Source organism: Triticum dicoccoides, chromosome 5A (assembly GCF_002162155.2).
Source record: "Triticum dicoccoides isolate Atlit2015 ecotype Zavitan chromosome 5A, WEW_v2.0, whole genome shotgun sequence".
NCBI lineage: Eukaryota > Viridiplantae > Streptophyta > Magnoliopsida > Poales > Poaceae > Triticum > Triticum dicoccoides.
Window position 1 is genome coordinate 577084943 of NC_041388.1, and position 20534 is coordinate 577105476.

The 20534-nt window shown below is 49.0% G+C and overlaps 2 protein-coding genes across 2 annotated transcripts in view; both read right to left on the reverse strand.

Annotated features, from left to right (window-relative positions):
* LOC119302987 (myosin-binding protein 7-like) overlaps positions 1-2582 on the reverse strand; it is a 4030-nt gene extending 1448 nt beyond the window's left edge. Inside the window, exon 1 of the mRNA XM_037580059.1 lies at positions 1079-2582. Within this exon, the coding sequence (XP_037435956.1) occupies positions 1079-2449 (1371 nt within the window). The 5' untranslated portion in view covers positions 2450-2582. The remainder of the gene's footprint in view (positions 1-1078) is intronic.
* A 12943-nt stretch (positions 2583-15525) lies between these two features.
* Positions 15526-19071, reverse strand: LOC119302988 (elongation factor-like GTPase 1). Its single transcript, XM_037580060.1, has one exon. The coding sequence runs from the start codon at positions 18874-18876 to the stop codon at positions 15739-15741; it is 3138 nt and encodes a 1045-aa protein (XP_037435957.1). The 5' UTR covers positions 18877-19071; the 3' UTR covers positions 15526-15738.
* Between the last annotated feature and the right edge of the window lie 1463 nt (positions 19072-20534).

Consider the following 20534-nt stretch of genomic DNA (forward strand, 5'->3'; position numbering starts at 1 on the left):
CCTCATTAAATACATGCGTACGTGCATTGGCCATTGCTGATGGCACAGGGGAAGGTGAAGCGTTCACATGGCGGATCAGGGTGGTCTCATGGATTTCTGTGTGACCATCACCGCCAATCCACCATCACTAGCAGGCCTTTCTCATCACACCACCGCCTGCCCGCCGAATTCGACAGATGCTAGGACAGCAGCACGCAAGCAGGGGAGCCAGCAAACGTACAAGAGGATACATCTGTAGATTAGGAGCAGTTTCGATTCCGTCTGGGCTGACCCTACAAAAACAGGGTGAGCCAATATTTTGGCGAGAGAATCCACTGCCCTCCATTTCACCAGCAAGCGGACGTGAAATCTGAACTGCGGACCAAAATATTGGCATGGCTCCGAATATTTGGCCTCCATCCAAGTGGGCCAAAATCCTACTGGTCAATGCCAAATTTTTGGTGGGGTAACTCCTGGCTACCATCCAAACAGGACCCCCTTTTTTTGACAAAATTCAGACAGCCCTTTAGTGTTCCCCCAAAGCTTGTACATAGGAGATACAAAAAATTCTTAGTTCCACAGACACGTACTCGCTAGCACAAAGGTTATATACTCCTATCCAATTTCGGCTTCGTCCTAATTTGGAAGTTTGAAAAGAGTTGCACAAAACTAACTAGTGACTAGTGGATGGAATTAATCAATTGCCAAAACTATGCATTTGCTGTATTTTCAGTCTCCTATATTAATTAGAACTAGGGTCTTATACAGGACAGTACCAAAATCAGTTCGAACCAAGGCTAGGACAGGACATTAATAGAAACAAATTACGCGGCAAACATTCAACATCATCCCAAACCTCTAGGTCAAAACCCATGCAAGGTTAATGATATATTGTTTTTTTTATATTTGAATCTTGCAAGATCAACGAATCTGCACAGATGCTCCACATCAAATTTTTAACAAACCACCAATGCTTCAGTTCCATAAATTTTCTAATGCAACCTATCAGACTAAAGCAAAGCCAATTTGTAAAGGTAACAACTGAGATATGCATTCAATGCAACGGTAAGTGTCATATCAGCATAGAAGATAACCATACCTTAAACAACAAGGGCTTGGAGAATGTCCCGGCGGGTGCTGTCTTCTTGTCTTCCCTGACCGTTGTATCTGCGACCCCCACAGCTTGCTTTCTGGGCAAATGGTGGACAACTGGAACAGACCCAGCCCCAGTGCCAACTGGAGCGGCGTCTTTGGCTAACTGTTGTGCTATCTCCCGAAGAAGCATAAGCTGAGCTTTCTCAGTGCGCATTCCCAGCAGAGCCTGGCGCATCGATTCCCGGTCAGCCTCCAGCGCTTCCAGCCTCATGTATAGTGTCTTAATGTCTGGCTCGAGCGCCTCATCCTCGTACTTCTCCAGGACCCTGGCGGTAGGAGCTGCCGCACCTTGATGCACCTTGTCGATCATGTAGACCCTGTCGCTGCCGCTGCCAGAACCATCGTCGTCACTTCCCCCTTCTTCGACGCCATATCCAGCAACGGGAGAATCTGGCAACTCATCATCATCACAGAGATGGCTCCTTTGTTGTACAGTCTCCTCATGTAACACCTCGTCGGCAGAAAATCCGGTTGTTTCCTGCCCAGCCGGCTCCAGCAATGCCTCCTCTGCATACAGGTGGGCGCCCTCCTCTCCCTCTTCCTCTTCCTCCAGGGACGGTTGACCTAGTACATCCCCATCGTGGCCGTGCTCGAGGAGGCAGATCCGGCGCTCCAGATCCGCGCCCACCGCGTCCTCCTCGCTCCCCTCCAGGCCGTCGTCGTAGTAGTACTCCCCGTTGTAGCAGCGGAGCTCGGGGTAGTAGTCGTCGTCCTCGCCCTCGCCGCCGCCCTCGCCCTCGAGGAAGCCGTCGCCGCCATCCCCATGGCCATGGACCCGCCCCTCGGCCTCGTCGGCGGCGTCGGGGAGCGGGATGCCGAGGCGGAGGCAGGTCTGCTGGTAGGCGTGGAGCCTGGAGCGGGCGCGCGCGAGGTGGCGCGCGCGGCGGGCGACGAGGCCGCGGAGGTGGTCGACCTCGGCGGCGTCGAGCGCCATCTTCTCGTCGGCGAAGCGGCGGAACTGGCGCAGCTCCATCTGCACCTCGGCCTTCTCCCGCTGCAGGCGCAGCATCATGGCCATGGCCTCGCTGGCGGCGCTGGCCGCGGCGAGGCGCTCCTCCTCCACCTCGCCCCGCAGCGCCGCGGCGGTGGCCTGCGCCGCCGCCAGCGCCTCCCGCAGCGCCGCGGTCTCCTCCTCCGCCTCCACCCGCGCCCCCGCCCCCGCCCCCTCCTCCTCCCCGTCCCCGCCCCCGCCCCTCTTCTCCTCGCCCAGCTTCCGCTTCACGGAGCGCCGCCACCGGACCGCCGCGGACGGCGAGGAGCAGCACGGGCCAGCGGCGGCCGAGTCGGGGTCGCAGTCGTGGTCGTCGTCCTCCATGACGGCGGCGACCGGGCCGGGAGCGAGGGTTTGGGGGGCGGGGGAGCAAATCGCAGTTCTCTCTGCTTCTCTTCTCGTCTCTTGGCTTTGGATTTGTGTCGTGTGTTTCGATTGGGGGGATCGGCGATGGTGCGTTTGGTGGTGGTGTGTGGCGTTTAGTGTGCTTTTTTGGGACGAGACTTGCCTGCTTCCCTATATGTGGCTTAATTTGATTGGAAGAAAAATAAGGTCTGATCTCACCCACTGAAAATCAGGAGGGAGATGATTAGATTAGAAAAAAAAAGAGAAAAAAACAGCCGTAAGATGAAGTGGGAGCATGAAAAGGGAGCAGGCAAGCCGGATCCACTTTTTTGTGCGGCGTGTGGGGCTCCGAGAGGAGACAACCAAGGAGATAGCGACCAGGGAGGATTATTGTCTGGATTTCAAATGATCCAAGTGAACAATCCTTTTTCTTGGGGAAAACTCTTTAACTGATTATTCGTCTTCTTATCCTAAAGAGAGTACTTTGCACTTGCCAAATGTAACAAAAAGGATTTCTTCGCCAAAAAGAATTTACTGCCGGATTTGCCTTGTATATATACCAAAAAAGGCTAAAACTCACTCTCCTGACCTCTAAAAATTGTATTATACACGTTTAACCCGCTTTTAGTAGGCTTTCTACATAGGCATATCTGTCACCGTTGCCCCACTTCCCGCCACTACTCGTTGACGCTACACGAATGGAGTTGGTCAACTTCCCCACCGCCATTTCTCGTCCTCCCCATAACCTACTCGGCGTTGCCCTGGATTCTTTGTGGTCCTCGCCACCAAAGACGATGTTGGCGTTATCGCAAACGTCATTGGGCTTTCACACCTTTCTTTCGGCGCCCATTCACTCCTCCTTAAAAAAACACCCATTCACCTTCCCCTTCCTAAAACGACAACCATTCACCAACTTCCGCCACACACGTGTAACCGGGTTGGCGGGAAGGCCGCCACGGGCACACAGGGAGGTGAATGACCTCCTCACACCCACTTCCCGTCCTCCCCACAAGCTCTCGCAACGTCATCCTGGCGCTGTCCCGACTCTTGTGTGGTCACCACCACCCAAGATGATGCTGATGTCGCCACCACCGCCCCCTCTTCCACATCGCCGCCCCTCTTCTCCTTGTCCAGCTTCCGCTTCATGGAGCATCACGAACGGCGAGGAGCAGCATGAGCATGGGCCGAAACTGGGTGCGGCTACAGCAGCTCAGTCGTGGTCTTGGTCGTCGTCCTCCATGACGACGACCGGGCGCAAGGGTTTGGGGATGGTTGCAAGGGCATGACCGCAACCATTAGCATGCTCCCACACCTCGCTTTCGGCGCCCATTCACCCCCTCCCCCTCTAAAACAGCACCCATTCACCCCACTCCCCTTCCTATAACGGATCCACTCTCCAACTGCTACCACCCACGTGAACCGAGTTGGCGGGAACGCTGCCACAGGGATCGAGGGAACGACAAGTAGGACCAAGGGTGTGTCTACCGTCATGCCAATGCAGACCCGGTTCGTGTGTGGTGACCACAACCATAAATGGGCTCCAACACCTTTCTTTTGGGCGCCCTTCACCTTCTCATTGATGAATGGGCTCCACAAGATAGAAGAAAAACATGGTGAGCATTCTAGGGTGTCTAAAAGATAGTGCACTCTAAAAGTGTCAAAACTAGTTTCGAAGGACGGTCCTCCAAAACTATTATTATAGAAGTTTCCCATCCACGAAGTCTACTAGAGTTCTTCTAACTATCACTTGACAAATGAGAAAAAAGAAGACCATATCAACAACGGCGATAGAGGTGGTTGTAGCGTACATCATAGTAACAAGAAGAAAAGAGGTTGTCAGTGAGCATGAACAGTGGAAAGTTGTGAGAGATGAAGATAGTGAGGACCTCGCTGGACAAGGTGAGGATGGTGGAACATGAATGTAGAGCTTGTTGTTTGTAATCAATCAAGTTCGGGTGGGCCGGGTTAGCGAAGCATAAAGCATGAGTGTTCTCGAGATTTGTTTCGTCCACCGCAGAATAAGATAAGCACATTATGCCATGTACTCCCTCCGTTCCGAATTACTTTGTCGCAGGTATGGATGTATCTAGATGTGATACATCCATACCTGCGACAAGGTATGGATGTATCTAGATGTACTCCCTCCGTTCCGAATTACTTTGGGGGTTATGCTTTTAGTATATAATCTACATAAAGGTAAAAATTACATCCCTAAAAAACATAATAAAGAGATGCATAGTTAATGTAGCTGTATAAACATATCCTTCCTATTTGATATTTTAGCAGTTTGTTGGATATGTTACTGTTTGCCAAACAAGGACACTAACTGTTGCCCAACTATGTTTGTACAACAACCTTTCAGCTAACTTCATCGGTATTGCAAGTTGATCATGCATGGTAAACCGATATCTTTGTGCTTCTCATTATGAAACAGATTATACCAACTTACCCTGGCCAGCTACAGAAGTGAAGGCATTTCCTAAAAAAAACTACAGAAGTGAACATCTGGCAGCACTGTGGTCTAACGAATTATTATTTCATACAGTAGTATATATATGGTCTGCCCTGCAGAATAAGCGGAAAATCTACGGTCAATGGTTTCCGGATTAATTGCGCAGGGATTTAATCCTGTGCAGGAGAAACTGCTCGCAAAGGAATGCCGTTTCAACATGGATATCAATCAGGCAGTTAATAGGGACAGCGATGAAGAAACGCATGGTCTGGTCTGACCGAATCTCCTCCTCACCGGACCCGGGAGCATGTACGTTTGGCCACGTCCAACAAGGTAGCAACAGCCGTGCATAGCATAGAGATGAGCGGCAGCTGTCAGGTTTTTACTAGTGTACTACTTTGATTCATCCAGCCGCTGAGTTGAGTTGAGCCCTGCACGTTGGGGTTGGCCGGGCGATCAGATTTGAGATCGATGTATGTATAGAGAGAGACGTGCTCCTACTAGGGATGGGATGGGATGGCGATCGCCGTGTCCTTGAGCTTATCTCCGCCGGAAGGAAAAAACCTAGTACGCTTGTCTCGCTTTCTGTAGGAATATATATAGATCCAGCACAACTCTGTCGGGGGGCCCATTGTCAGCACTGTAATGAACTTGTCATGATTAACCGACAGATCACTCGGTCGGTAAGCTCCACTCGGTCCCATCCCGCCCTCGATGCTGTTTGTTTGGAGTACCTGCGTAGTACGTTTCCAAGTCGGATTGTGGTTTTATGTACTTTTGGCCTACTTGTTTCGAATCGGAGAAGAGGTTGGTCCATGCATGCATTGTCGGCGACACGTTACACTACACGTGGGCGCGCGACAACGCACACACGTTCCCAGCGAAGCCATCCATCTCTTCTTCTTCTTTTTCTTCTTCTTCTTCTTCTTCTTCCGGGATGCTTCTTTTGTCGCTGTTGATTGACCGGCAGACGCGACACTGGAAGCAAACGGTTGGTCGATCACGTTGGGTTGGGTCGTTCTTTTTATCAGTGTAGCTGGCAGCACCCAGCAGGCGTTGGGTCATGGATTGATTTTCTTGCCTGCCTGCCTGGGTTCCTTCTTTCGCCAGTCACGCCGGCCAACAATCTTTCTTGGAAAAAACTCCCGCTTCTCCCTCTCCAAATTCTCCCCAAGACGGGCCAAGTATTCGTCGTTCAGCTAAAAGCAACAAAATGATGAAGGAGGAGCCATCGATCAATCCAGCAGGTAGCGAAAAAGAGAAGATGATTCATACCGAACGGTCAGGCGCGCGGGGCCAAACCAAACCAAACTGTTTGCCGGATCGCCAAAGAGAAGCCAGCCAGCCGGCGCCGTGCTCGTGCAGCGCCGGCACCTAATAACTGACCACGTCCATCGCACGTCGGGTTGCTTGCTGCCCTGCTGAGTCGGCTTCCATCCGGCGTGGCCTCCTCACGTGCTGCTGCCTCTGCTCTGGATCCCCCCAACCAACCCAACCAGCAGAGACCCTGGCGTGTAACGTGCTTCTGCCGGACCAGCCACCTCGTTGCTGCTCCTGCTGGCTCCGTGGCCTCGACGGATATCCCAGTGCGGCCTGCCTGGAGCCGCAGGCTGAGCTGCTGCGCGCTGAGCTTCTTAGTATAGCTTCCTTCCAGCTTGAGGAGACGACCCAACCTTTGCGTGATGTCATTAACTTCATGCAAGGTTAGATGTTGCGGATGAAAAAGCTTTATGGAGCGTGTTGAGGCTGCATTGGGCGAGCTCTCCAAGGCGCCGCCTGTGTTGAATACTGCTCACGTATTGCGCTCTTTGGTTATGCCCGATGACAGCTTTGAGGTCGAGAAGGAAGTCGAGCTTCATGGTCGTTTCTCCCCTCGTGCTAGAGCCTGTTTGCCGGTGTCAGCCTCTGAGGGACTAGACAATGACGTGGTTGTCACTCCGGTGCTGCAAATCATGCCTGAGCTGCAGGAGCTGTATGGGGATCCGGTTCTGCCTCTATCCGTCGAACAACTGAAGGTAGACCCTCCCGAGATCTTGATTGTGGCTTTACCGCCATCATTACCCCTGGAGTCTGGCCAGATATTTAATGCTGAGGGGTGTGATGATTTGGACATTGCAATCTCTGGCTCGCCTAAGTCCATTGGGTGTTAGGCGCCAGCCAGCCTACCTCTCGGTGTCATGGAGCGTGGAGTTTTAGATGTCGATGCCCTTCCCTCGTCTGCGACCATCGAGCAGGTGATGCCTATGAGTGGCATGACCATTGAGCCAAGTGTGGTTGCACCTACTCCAAATTCAGATGCTCTCTTCGCGAAAAAGCTTTGTGACTTGCTCGCTAGTGTGGAGGTTGTTAGACCTGGTTTGGGCAGGTCGATTGCTTGCCTCCTGACAAGGACACCATTAAGAGGCAAACAAAAGAAGATGGGCAAAGGCAAGAGAAACGCCATAGGCAAGACATCTCTGACTGCTTGATGGATGATCTTCAGTCTCTTGGCCCATCCTTTGGGATTGGGTTGTTGTTGTGGTCGGGTTGAAAGGTGTTTGATATCTTCTGTCGATGTGTTCTTGTCAGGGTTCACATGGCGTAGTAGCAATGTTGAGCTTTGTGGATGTTGTGTAAACAGAGAGTCTGGCAGGGGTTGCCTGTGCGGTTGTGGGTTTCTTGCAGGGATCTGGATGTAATTTTTATTATTTCGGGTATTCGTTGTACTGCCATGATTGAAGATGAATAAATCGAAAAATTTCTCGCAAAAAAAGTTTTTACGATTGTATGTTTGAACAAGGGCCATATAGATGCCAAATAATAGTTCCTCTCCTATAGAGAAACATACGATGTTCAACAAGGGCGATAGAGGTGGTTGTAGCGTGCATCATAGTAACAAGAAGAGAAGAGGTTGCCAGCAGGAATGAATAGTGGAAGGTTATGAGAGATGAAGATAATGAGGACCTCGCTAGACAAGGTGAGGATGGTGGAACATGAATGTAGAGCTTATTGTTGGTAATCAATCAAGCTCGAGTGGGCCGGGTTAGCGATGCATAAAGCATGAGCGTTCTCGAGGTTTGTTTCGTCCACCGAAAAAATAAGATACAATAAGCACATTATGCCATGTACTACAGTGCAAGGTGTCGAGAGAGGTGCTTGTGAAATCGAGTTGGTTTTTCCTAAGGCATTAATTGTTGCTTAAAACAAAAACCGGCTTATTTTAACAAGCACCTCTGTCAGCACCATGCATTGTACATGGTCTTAGAGGTTAGAAACAGATATGGTGTGTAGAAGATCAATTTAGAACCCACACCTTTTTACCCCCCCTTAAGAAAAATGTTTTTTATGTTTTACTTTTCCTTCTAGCGATACGGAAATTGACATGGTCATCATTGAATCAGTGTATAGAATTTGGACCGATAGGTGATTGCACATTGCGTCTTTCCCTAGAAGGTGATTTTGAAAGAGATTTTGCTTTTGAAAGAGTCCTTAGAAGGCGATGTTCTTGAGATATTTATGGATTTTTTTGTTCAAAAAAAGATATATTTATGGACGTTGAGAGCTACGGGTTTTAGGATGTCCGATATGTTTGGCGCTGAGGTGGATCAAGATATTCTCCTTAGTTTGTACGGTTTTTACATCCTTCCTTTTTGGGGTTATGCTTTTAGTATATATATATAATCTACATAAAGGTAAAAATTACATCCTTCCTTTTTGGGGTTATGCTTTTAGTATATATATATAATCTACATAAAGGTAAAAATTACATCCTTACTAAACATAATAATACACGTGTACTGTAGTATAAATACATCCTTCCTATTTGACATTTAGGAGTTGGTCGGATATGTTACTGTTTGACAAACAAGGACAGTAACTATTGCGCAACTATGTTTGTACAACAACCTACCATGTGGCATATATAGTAAGCAATCTAAACTACTTAAAAAAATGTTTGTACAACAACCTTTGAGCTAACTCCATCGGTAGTGCAAAATATGATCATTTGCATGATAAACTATAGCCAGCCAGTATGAAATACAGACCGGAAAGTGAACATCCGGCAGCACTGTGGTCTAATGAACTACAGTATACTATTATGATTTCACACCATATACTAACTTTACATATATATGTTCTCCCCGGCAGAGTATATAAAAAGAAAAGAAAATCTATGGTCAATGGTTTGGGGATTAATTGCGTGGGATTTAATCCTCTGCTGCAGAAGAAACTGATGGGAAAGGAATAGTACCGTTTCAACATGGATATCAATCGGACAGTTAATCCCGGACAGCGACCAAAACGCATGGTCTGACTCTGACCGAATCTCCTTGATCTCCGGGCCCCGGGAGAGCACCAAGTCCAACAGGGATCAGCTGCAGCTGTCAGGTTATTACTGCTTTCATTCATACACTGTTTAAAATAGTTCATAGCAAGTTGTTTAAAATGTCTTATAAAAACAAACGGAGGAAGTATGCTTTTATCCCTCCTTCCCATATTGTTAGGCGTATTAGTTTTAGCACGAAAATTAGCACACCAGTTGAGCCATCATAGAGGAAAGCATCCACGACTGAGGAAAAAAAAGGAGGGAGGCATGTACGGTCTCCTTTGACCACGATCTCTAGGTGTCCATAACTACTCAAGAGAGAAAATTGGCTGCATGCGTCTTAGGCCCCTCACAATGCTTCATCTTGGACAGATGTTAAGGTTGTCAACTAAGCAAAAAAGTCTAATGTGGCATGCTACTCAAGAAGACCCCAGAAGGAAACGGTGCTAAGCACGTGTACCAAGGTGGAAGCATAATTTTAAGTCTACAACTAATTAAATGCATGAAGCTTTGCACCCAAAAGCTTAGCACCTTTGCATTGGAGACTTGAGTTGCTAAGGCATTTAATAATATACTTAGCACCTTATCTAAGCACCTTTGCATTGGAGGAGGTCTTGCATTTTGGGAATGCATGTAAAACTTACTATGCCTAATAAAATGGAAAGGAGGAATAAAAGCTAATACGCCTAATGTAATATTCTTCAAACGCAAACGCGGTCCATGGTCAAGTAGAGGTTACACGTGGGCGCACAGACATTCCCATCGAATCCATCTCTTGTCTTCTGGGATGCTTCGCTCTTTTGGCATTGTTGATTGACCGGCGGGAGCAAGGCGTGTGCCCAGCAAGCAAACGGTTAGTTGATCCGTTCGATGGGTTGGGTCATTCTTTTTCGCGGTGTGGCTGGCAGCACGCAGCAGGTTCTTGCCTGCCTGCTGGGTGCCTTGTTTCGCCAGTCACGCCGGCCAAACATCTTTCTTGGAAAAAAAAACTCCCGCTTCTCCCTCGCCAAATTCTCCCCAAGACGGGCTACGATTCTACCAAAGAGCCAGCCAGGCCCACGGTGGCTAAGCCACGTTGGTTCGTTCAGCTAAAAGGAGCAAATCAGGAAGTTTTTGTGGGGCTCGAAGGACGGCAAAAGAAAGCCACGCTGGGTATCTTGGGAAACTATGACGAAGCCAAAGGGCATGGGTGGCCTTGGGTTTAAAGATTTCGAGCTTTTTAACCTAGCTATGTTGGCAAAACAGGCATGGCGACTTTTGCAGGAACCCACCTCTCTCAGTGCCAGACTACTAAAGAACATATATTATCCGAATGTGGATATCCTGCAAGCCTCTTTGGGGGGTCATCCGAGCCAAATATGGAGAGCAGTAATTGAGGGCCGTGACGTCTTGAAATAGGGGTTGATACGGCAAGTCGGAAACGGTGCTACTATTAACATATGGACAGATAATTGGCTCCCAAGGAAAGAAATGCTCCGGCCTTATGGGTGCATCTCGGCGAACCCACCGCAGCTTGTGTCAGAATTGATAGACCCAACTTCAGCTACCTGGATCAAGCAAAGGGTGAACGAGGTCTTCATGCCAATGGACGCAAATATCATAATGGGCATTCCTCTCTGTACTCGTAATGTAGACGACTTCTGGTCGTGGAACTTCGAGCCCAAAGGCACCTTTTCAATTAACTCAGCGTATAGAATGCTCTCAGAAACTAAACAACGCCGTGAGGCATGGCTTAATGGGTCACCAGGAACGTCATCAGTGCAGTCAGAGGAAGGGATGTGGAAGAAACTTTGGAAAACTGAAGTTCTGGCAAAGTCCGGATGTTTCTATGAAGACTGTCAAAACACTCCCTACCCACCGAGGACGTGCGAGCCCACCGCCATATGACGACGTCTAGCAGATGCGGGCTATGCGGGATGCCGGGTTCGTGGAAACATTCATTGATTCAATGCACAATGTCCAGATGTGTATGGGCTTTGGTGGATGAGGAACTTGCACATAAAATGATGGCGCTGTTAGAGCCTAAAGCGAAGCAATGGCTGTTTGCGCTTATTGAGTCCCTCACACATGACGAGTTTGTCCTCCTGCCGATTACATTGTGGTCAATCTGGCACGCGAGGCGCAAGGCGATCCATGAGGGGATTTTTCAGAGTCCTCAAGCAACACAGACTTTCATCAACAGATACCGTGACGAGCTTAATGTGATCCGCCCGACAGCAAGACAAACAAATGCACCTACTGCTCCATTGGGACCGCAGCGACCAAAGGCGCCTCCGCCGGGGTATGCAAAAATCCATATTAACGCTGCAGTACGACCGGGGCGAGGTGGGTCAGCAACAGCAGTTTGCCGTGATTCAAACGGAAATTACCTAGGGAGTTCATCCCTAGTGGTCGAGGGAGTGGACGATCCGGCTTGTCTGGAAGCTCTGGCATGCAGGGAGGCAATGTGCTTGGCAGAGGATCTTCTTATCAACAACTACATTGTGGCCTCCGATTGCAAGCAAGTTGTCTGTGATATAAACTCGGGTAGTAGAGGGCAATACGGTGCCATTCTGTCCGAGATTAATCTTCGAGCTACCCTTTTTTAATGCATTTTTTCTTTTGAGTGTCGTGCTGTAAATTATGAAGCACATAGTCTAGCCAGATTCTCTCTTAGAAGGGGACCGGGGCGTCATCTGTGGCTTGGCCAACCCCATGACCCATCTTGTATCCCACTTTCTGTGAACTTTGATTAATAAAGCTGGCTTAATCCTCAAAAAAAAAACTAAAAGGAGCAAAAGGATGAAGGAAAGTGGAAAGCGGAGGAGTGGCCATCCATCAATCCAGCAGCCAGCGAAAAAGAGAAGATGATTCATACCGAACGGTCAGGCGCGCGGGGCCAAACCAAACCAAACTGTTTGCCGGAACGCGGAAGAGAAGCCAGCCAGCCGGCCGGCGTCGTGCTCCTGCAGTGCAGGCACCTAATAACTGACGACGTCCATCGCACGTCCGGTTGCTGCCTTGCTGCTGGGCCGGCGTCCTCACGTGCTGCCTCTGCTCTGGATCCCCCAACCCTAACCCAACCAGCACGGACCATGGTGCGCAACGTGCTTCTGCCGGACCGGTCACCTAATTAACCGGCGGCGGCACGACAACGTAGGAGCGCCAACAATGGAAAGGAAAACAAACTGCAGTGACATTCTGCTCCTGTGACAGGATCCAACCTTCTCGGCACCATGCATCCTGTCATTCCCAAGACTCCCTTTTCTTTAGGTTTCTCCAATAAGCTAGCTCTCTTCACTGCTCAAAAACAATGTGGCCGGGCCGCAAATGTGACATTCTGCTCCTGTGATGCGCGCCGATGCTTGCGCCCGTGCTGCGCGCCGGCGTGACGCTGCTTGCTCCGGTGATGCGCATCGTCTTCTTGCTTGGTGCTGCGTTTCCGCCGCCGCCGCCGCGATCACCTTGCCCAGGCCGCGGCGGTGGCCTGCGGGAACGGCCGATCCCGATTGGATCGGGGTAGAGGATGGAATTTGTTTTTGGGAGGAAGCTTTCTTTTTTTTGGAAAAAGACTAGTCTAGCGTCGTCTTTTGTGAACCCTCACGCCACGTCATCAAATGCGGGCCTCGCATGTCATAATCACGGTAAAAATACCCAAATAGACCAATGAGTGTTTTCTGCAAAATATTTGACCGACTCCTTAATTATTACATGAGGCAAAGCTTTGCTTTCGTTTCAAAAAAAAAAAAATTTGATCGAGAATCCGTGGTTTCTGGAAGGAAAAAATTGTAAACCGGTGTTTTCTGCAATTTACTCATTTTTTCAGTTACCTGACATTTAGGCGCCCCCCTTAATCATAACATCATTCTTATGCGTTGGTGATCTCAAACCTTTACATAGTTGAACCATAGTGCTGATGGACTTGAATTATTACAGTTGATCGTCTTGAGTAATCAGTCATTGATGTGCATCAGACTTGACTCCACCAATCCCGGAGCTAGCTCCTGGACCCAAGTCTAGTTTCCGAACCACCTTGTCGAGACCCACCGCTGCTGCGTCGAGGCCACCGCCGGCTGCTGCGTTTGCCGGAGCGCGCGAGCGCAGAGCCTCATCGCCGCCGCCATGTCGCTTTCTGGTTCTACGAATACCTTTGCCTGGTTTTGTTATTCATACAGTATTGGTATTATATAGGCGACCGTGTTCGACTCCGGCACGTCCCCCTCGCTGCCGTATCCCAATCCCACGACGAAACAGATTGTGGATCAAACGACAAGTGTTTTGGCGAGCAATTGGAGTTTCCTTCCAAATTCCAATTGCTAGATTACTAGGAGTGCGGCCGGTACGGGCCAGGACGCCCTGGATCCGGAGCTGCGGCAGCGGGCCCGAGTGTGATGCCCCGTTTAGGATTTGGTATTTACCTGCCTCTCGGAGCACATTTTGGCAGGCCATCGGCTTTGTACATAGATAATGTAACTATTATGCTGGGTGTTTGACTGTAATAAACACATAAAAGAACAGTTTATAGTCAACATATACTAAAACCAGATGGTGCCAGGGGCAGAAACTAATAATTTTTGTACAAGGCAATAGATGGTAGCTCGCCGCAAAGCTACTGGTACTGCTAAAACATATACTTGTATGTACATGAAGAATACCACAACCATTGCAAAGGGCTAAGCTGAATCATGGTGATGGTAAACTGACAACGCTGGAGTCTAGGCGCCAAAAAGGGAAAAATCAGGAGGAAATACGACAATCTCACCTTCTTTTTGAAGATGTCCAGACTAAGTAACTCAGCGACAGTCCTAAACTAAGCACCAATTGCAGTAGCACTTTGGTATGGAGCTGGGATGCTCTCGACCACACGGACTTTATCCTGCAATCCGACGACACGGAGCCCACAACTGAATTAGCTATTATCTGACAAACTGAAAGAGGAAAAACGGGTCAATCCATCAACAGCTGAACCAAGAGCAACATACTTCACATAGAATTCAGCGATCCCAAGGAGATCTTTGTTAATAAACTAGCGGCACGCAGTGCTTTCACTGAATCCCCTGCAGACTACAGAGGAGGGCAAGGAACGAAGTATAAACATGTACTAGTATGGAGCAGTGAGCAATGCATACCTGAAGTCTCAATGTGGTCATGACTGCGGTAACCCTAGTACAGTAGGTCTTAACCAGAATGCAAATCCGGTTTCTGTCAAAGGAGCTGATGGACAATGGATTGTTTCACTCCTGTGTTCTATGTAGCTGTGGTCCTATCAAGGTTTCAAGGAAAATCCTGGGGCAAGTTTCCTCCTGTTAGAGCTATAATATCCATGGTTCACTCACCACACAAGACCACCCTGCTCTGATAATGGCTGCAACCACAGACAAGACAACACACGATGCAATCAGTTTATACAAATCAGTGGGGTTTCAGTATAGACTTCTCTGCTAAGCTGCAAGTGCATAAACCCGCAAAAAGAATACATGTGAGTAATAAGATTAAAGAACTGCGTTCAAACTAATTCTAGAGTGCGGTAGCTCTCAGGTGAAATGCCTGCGTTGATATGTAACCATCATTGGCATGTGGGGTTCTCAGAGATGGCATCTTTAGTAGGATTAGGAATGCTTATAAAATGACATTATATATGTCTTGACTCCACATAAATTATACTAATGATATGCATAATCAATAGAAATTTGCAGAAGAACATACTGCCAGCATTTAAGTGGTAGGTGCTATTTAATACTTCCTCCGTCCGGAAATACTTGTCATCAAAATGGATAGAAAGAAATACATTAGATATGCAACAGATGAGGCATAGCTTAGTCTTCACTAAAACTCAGTTATACTAGTGATATAATGCATACTTCACCAAATATATTTGCACTTGTATCAAATAGTCACAAATGAACAGAATGATGAAAACACTTTCCTGCTTATTTATCTCACCTCCACAATCAAATGCATCATCGAACCCATAAAATTACCATTCTTCCATTGTCAGTTTGTCATAGATTCACCTACAGTCAGGAGCTGCAGCAGCTGCACATGCCCCTGAACAAGTACAATAATACAACACCAGTAATTCCTTCCTGGTACAAAGAAACCATCTCACTACACAGGCCATAGGATGTTCTCCATAGGTTAGTAACACACTTATCTCTCTCCAAGGTTTCATAAGTGAATGAATGCCATAGAATAAGCACCAAGACGACAGATAATAACATATATAAACTGAGCCATGGCTGATCACAACCAACACCGGCAAAGACAATGTGAAATATGCCATTCTCTAATATATCACAATCAACTAATAACATAACAGACAGCTAAACATTCTCTAATATACTGTATCACACATGTGACAAAACAATCCAGTAATAATTTCTCGAGCAAAACATACACCAGTAAAAATGAAAAATAATCAAAGCCATATGGTCACATAGATTTCATATTTGATATTGTCTTGTATTGCAGTTTTACCAGCACAAAACCGGGGACAATGATACAGTTTCCCTACCTAACAAAAAAGTTCAACTATGTTTTCCTAGAGAGAGTTCGCTGTTTCGTGCCATGCTCCACAACTTTCTCTTCAACATGCAATCCTTTCCTCCGCCTCACAGAATTCATAAGCTTCTTAGCCAAGTTTGGCCCAATGCTTGCCCCATCTCCAAATTCTTCAATCTCCTCCTGTGACTTTGGGATGAAAAAAGGGTCCTCCTGAATAGCATCCCAGTGGCTAAGAACAAGCAGCGCACTGGCTGCACCTGATGTTAAGGTCCTGAGCTGACTAGAAAATCCAATGCTCTCGGCAACAGGCAAGTAAGCATGCACTGTAAATACTGAAGTCCCTTCTTGCATCTCTTCTTTCAAAATCTTCGCTCGTCTCCTACCAAGAACTGCATATGTTGAACCTAGTTGCTGAGTCGGGGTGGTCAATTCACAGAAATACATGCCTTCGACAAGCCTTGGGTTGTTCTGAAGAACGGCTGCTCGGCATGCTTCTTTAACTGCAGTTATTACTTGGCCACTGAAGATGTTGTATTGATCAGATTGATGGGCAGCATCAGAGTTGTCAGCAAATATGTAAGGCTCAATGATAAATGCCAGACCCCACATTGGTTCATCACATAAAGGCCCTGCATTCGTGGCAAACTGAAATCCTGAAAGAATGCTGTTCCTTAGTGCCACAGATTCTAGATGTAACGATTCAGGAGTATCTGCTGATGATTTAGTGCTGTCAGGAGTATGGTTAGCTTCAGCATCAGATCCACTCACAAACCCCAATCTCTCAGAAAAATCTGCTCTACCACGCACAAGAATACCTTGCCTTCCATCTTCCATGGTTATCACACCATCACTTGATTCAACATCAGGCAAGAGAAGGAAGTTTGGGCCAACCTGCCAAGGACCCAAGGACCAGATCCTTTTGAGGTACCCAAGCCATGTCTTTCTACACTTCTGAAGTTTTTCCTTATCCACTTGCTCAGAAATGGCTTCCAATTCACTGTCTATGGCACTGACCATGCGCTGCCTAAGCATCGCAACAGAATCACAATCATCTTGAGAAATTTGTGGGTTTAACATTACATTCCTCTTTGCTGTTTTCCCCTCCATTATTTGACCAAGCAATTGATCACTTTCTTGGAGGACCTTGGTCAGAGCATTGGGAAGCCTTAGGACCTGAACTCTCACAGTGCATCTCCCGTTTGGAGTAGTCCTCTCAACAAATGCATGCGGAGCCTTCAAGCCTTCCAATAAGCCAGCACCTTCTCCTTCGATCGTCTCTTTAAAGGAGACCAGGGGGTCCGAAACGACCAATTTAACCTTTGCAAACCTTTCCTCCAGATCCTTTTTGCACCGCTCCAAATGAACCTCCCCAGCTGCGGCAAGGATATGTTCACCCCTGTGCGTGACAGTGTACTCAACAAATGGGTCTGCTCGGTTAAGAAGCTTGATCCCTTTAACAAGAGCTCCCAGATCCGTCGGGTTGGCGGGCTCAATTGCAACCTTAAGCATCGGAGACACCTGGAACATCATACTTGAGAAGGGCCAGCAATTCTTGGTGGATGACAATGTGGCACTCTTCAATATATGCTGCCCAAGGCCCTGAATTGCAACCACATTCCCAGCACTCACACTGGCAACTGGCCTCAAGCCCTGTCCCAGCATTTCATACAAGTATTGCAGCTCAATCTCCTGTACATGCTTCTGCACTGCATCCCCTTTCAGTGGATCGTACAATGCCGACAGCACAAAAACCTTCTGCCCTGCATGAAGAACCCCGCTGAACACTCTCGCAAATGCCATAAAACACTCCTCTGATTCACTTGCATCCTGGTGGTTCAACAACTCACCGTGCACCCCCTTCGGTGGTAACATCTTACATGGCACCGCAAACATCTTGGACACATACACCACCACCGGTGAATCTGCACCCGCGTCACAGGTCTCCACACACCTTCTCACCCTCTCTGCCTCCAAGACAACCTCAGCGCAATCAGCAGCATCCTCTGCTGCAAGCTCCCTCTTTGGCATAAGCCTTGCAACCCTGGCCCCTTGAGCGACAACAGGGTCAGGAGTGCATTCGACCACCATTGCCATCACTGCATCTGCCAGCGGCAGCCACCGGCTCATCACAGACTGCAAAACTAACTTTGGGTCCTTGTTCTGCAGCTCCCGCTGCGGAATGTTCAATTTGAAGTTGTTAATGACCTTCTGAACTATCTCCCCGTCCTGCCCCAGCACTCCCTCATACAATTTCCATAGGGGCTTCAGAATGAACTCCACAAACATGGGCTCCCGGTCAGTACCCTCCACCGCCTTCTTTCCCACAATCATAAAATTCTTCTTACCCTTCTTATCCACCTTTTTGTCCAAGTATCGCGGCCCCCAAAACCCTCTCAGCAAAGCAGAGGCGCTGGCGCCAAGCTTGGTGGCGTACAACTCTGCGAAGTGGTGGATGCGGAAGCCCCAGCCATCGAGGGCGCAGGCGAAGACGACATTGCCCTTTTGGGGCTGGAAGGCGTCCTCCTCGTCGTCATCAGCATCGTCCGGGAGATCGTCCGGCGAGGCTGACGAGCTGGAGGACGGTTGGTCCTCGAGGGACGCGAGGACGGAGAAGTAGGAGTGCGAGCGCAGCGCGGAGTAGATGGAGTTGACGTCGGCGAGGATGCGGTGCAGGCGCGTATAGGCCTCGGCGGGGGTGAGGTGGAGCTCGGTGATGAGGCGGTCGAGCTTGTTGAGGACGAGGCAGGGGCGGAGGCGCTCGAGGAAGGCCTGGCGCAGCGCGGCGTGGGTCTGGATGTGGACGCCCTCGACGGCGTCGACGAGGATGAGCGCCGAGTCGGAGAGGCGCGCGGCGGAGGAGACCTCGGAGCAGAAGTCGATGTGGCCCGGGGAGTCGATGAGGTTGACCCGGTGCGCGGCGGGGCCGTCGCCGTAGCGGAGGAGCACGGCGGCGGACTTCATGGTGATGGCCCGGCGCTGCTCCTCGTCGAGGTAGTCCATGAAGCGGAGGCGGCCGGCGAGCCTGGGGTGGAGGAGGCCGTCGCCGCAGGAGGCCACGAGGTGGTCCGCCAGCGTGGTCTTCCCGTGGTCGACGTGCGCCAGGATGCACGTGTTGCGGACGCGCCGGGGGTCCGCCGGCAGCGCCGTGCTCTCCGCCGCCGCCATCGCGGTGGGAGGTGGTGCTAATTAACCTGGGCTAGGGGAACGTGGGGGCGGCGAGGAAGCCGGCGACGGCGACGGGTGACGCGGGTTTGGGGAGGGAGGCTGATCCGGGCGGACGGGCGGCGGCAGAGGAGCGGCGGCGGCGGCGGGGAAAAACCCTAGCGGTCGTGTCGGGACGAGGGGATTTGTCCCTGCGGGAGAGGAGGAGCGGACCGAAACGATTGTCTCCTAGTGGCAATCTGACCGTAAATACTGAATAGTTTTAGGGGCAAAGGGGTATACCGGTCGGATGCAAAGTGGCTCTGGCCCGGTCCGAAGGAACTTGGCGCTCAAGTTTGATCCACCAAACTTTTTTTTTAGCATCAATACAGACACAAGCGCTCATATACACGCGTATATACTCACCCCCTATGAACACACACACGCACACCCTACCCCTATGAGCACCTTCGAGAGACTGAGCCGGCATATCATTTTAAGATTTACGAAGTCACCGTAGGCGCCTCGTCGTCGACAGGAACGTCTCCTCCCACTGAAAGCGCATCGCCGGAAATTCTGAAATAAATCCAGAAATAATGCGAGCACCAGAGTTTGAACCCTGATGGGTTAGGGATACCACTGTCCACCTAACCAACTCAACCACAGGTTGATTCGGTTGATCCACCAAACTTGGCAGCAACGTAAAGGCGCTCCTATATCTCAAAAGAGACCCCTCAAGAAAAATCTCAAAAGAGAGAGAAATAAAATAAAAACCAAAGCTTGCTTACAGGAATTTTGTCGAAAAAGGATAGTAGTTTTGTAAAAGAAAAGAAATATTTGAAGTTCTTTAGTTTGTAGGAATGAATTCCTATTCCTGTGCGGAATTTCTATTCCTGTGCGGAATAGGGGGCAATCTTTGACATTTCAAAGAAAAATATAGCCACCCTCAAGAAAAAAAGCCTAGGTTCAATGGAACAATTCTATTTTGATGATTTTTATATTTTATACTATTGGGTACGTATAAGGCAACCATACTGTTAAGACGGGATGCATCTTGGACATATTGTGAAAATCAACTACATGCACACATACAAAAATGCACTCAAAGTCATGCCTAAAATCTGAGAGAGAGAGAGAGGGGGCCCTTGAATGAGCTCTTAACGCACATATTCCAAATAGCTAGGATCATCTGAGGCAGCTTTCGGTCAGGTTCTGTCGGACTAGGAGAGTTTACATCGCAAACAAACTTTGTGGATACCTTGGAACCTTCTAAGAACTTCCGAGCGCTGAGCGTCCATGCATTAAGAGAGGTTGGACTTTTGATGCAAAATCTTTGTAAACCCCGGACCTTCCGGCCCTACCTGGAACTTCCCCAGAACTTCCGTCCCTACCTGAAACTTCCGACCCAATACCTGCCCTAGCTATAAATACCCCCCCTCCCTTCTTTCCCACGAAGAAGGTGACAACTCCCCTCTCTCTTGCATTCATTATACTTGCTCAAATTACTTGGAGATATCCCTCCCCTTTCACTCAAAATTTTTGGGAAGTGAAAGAGAAGTGCTCTATCTGCACTTCCACAACCAAAAGTTGACCCACCCTAGTTTCCTTGGTGGGTCTTGTTATTCTTGTAGGTTAGAGACCCCTGGGCGGTAGGAGTCCCCGGTGAGAAATCAAGTTGTGAT

Bases quoted from the DNA above. Each gene is read 5' to 3' on its own strand.
- LOC119302988 (XM_037580060.1), bottom strand. From the start codon at position 18,876: ATGGCGGCGGCGGAGAGCACGGCGCTGCCGGCGGACCCCCGGCGCGTC.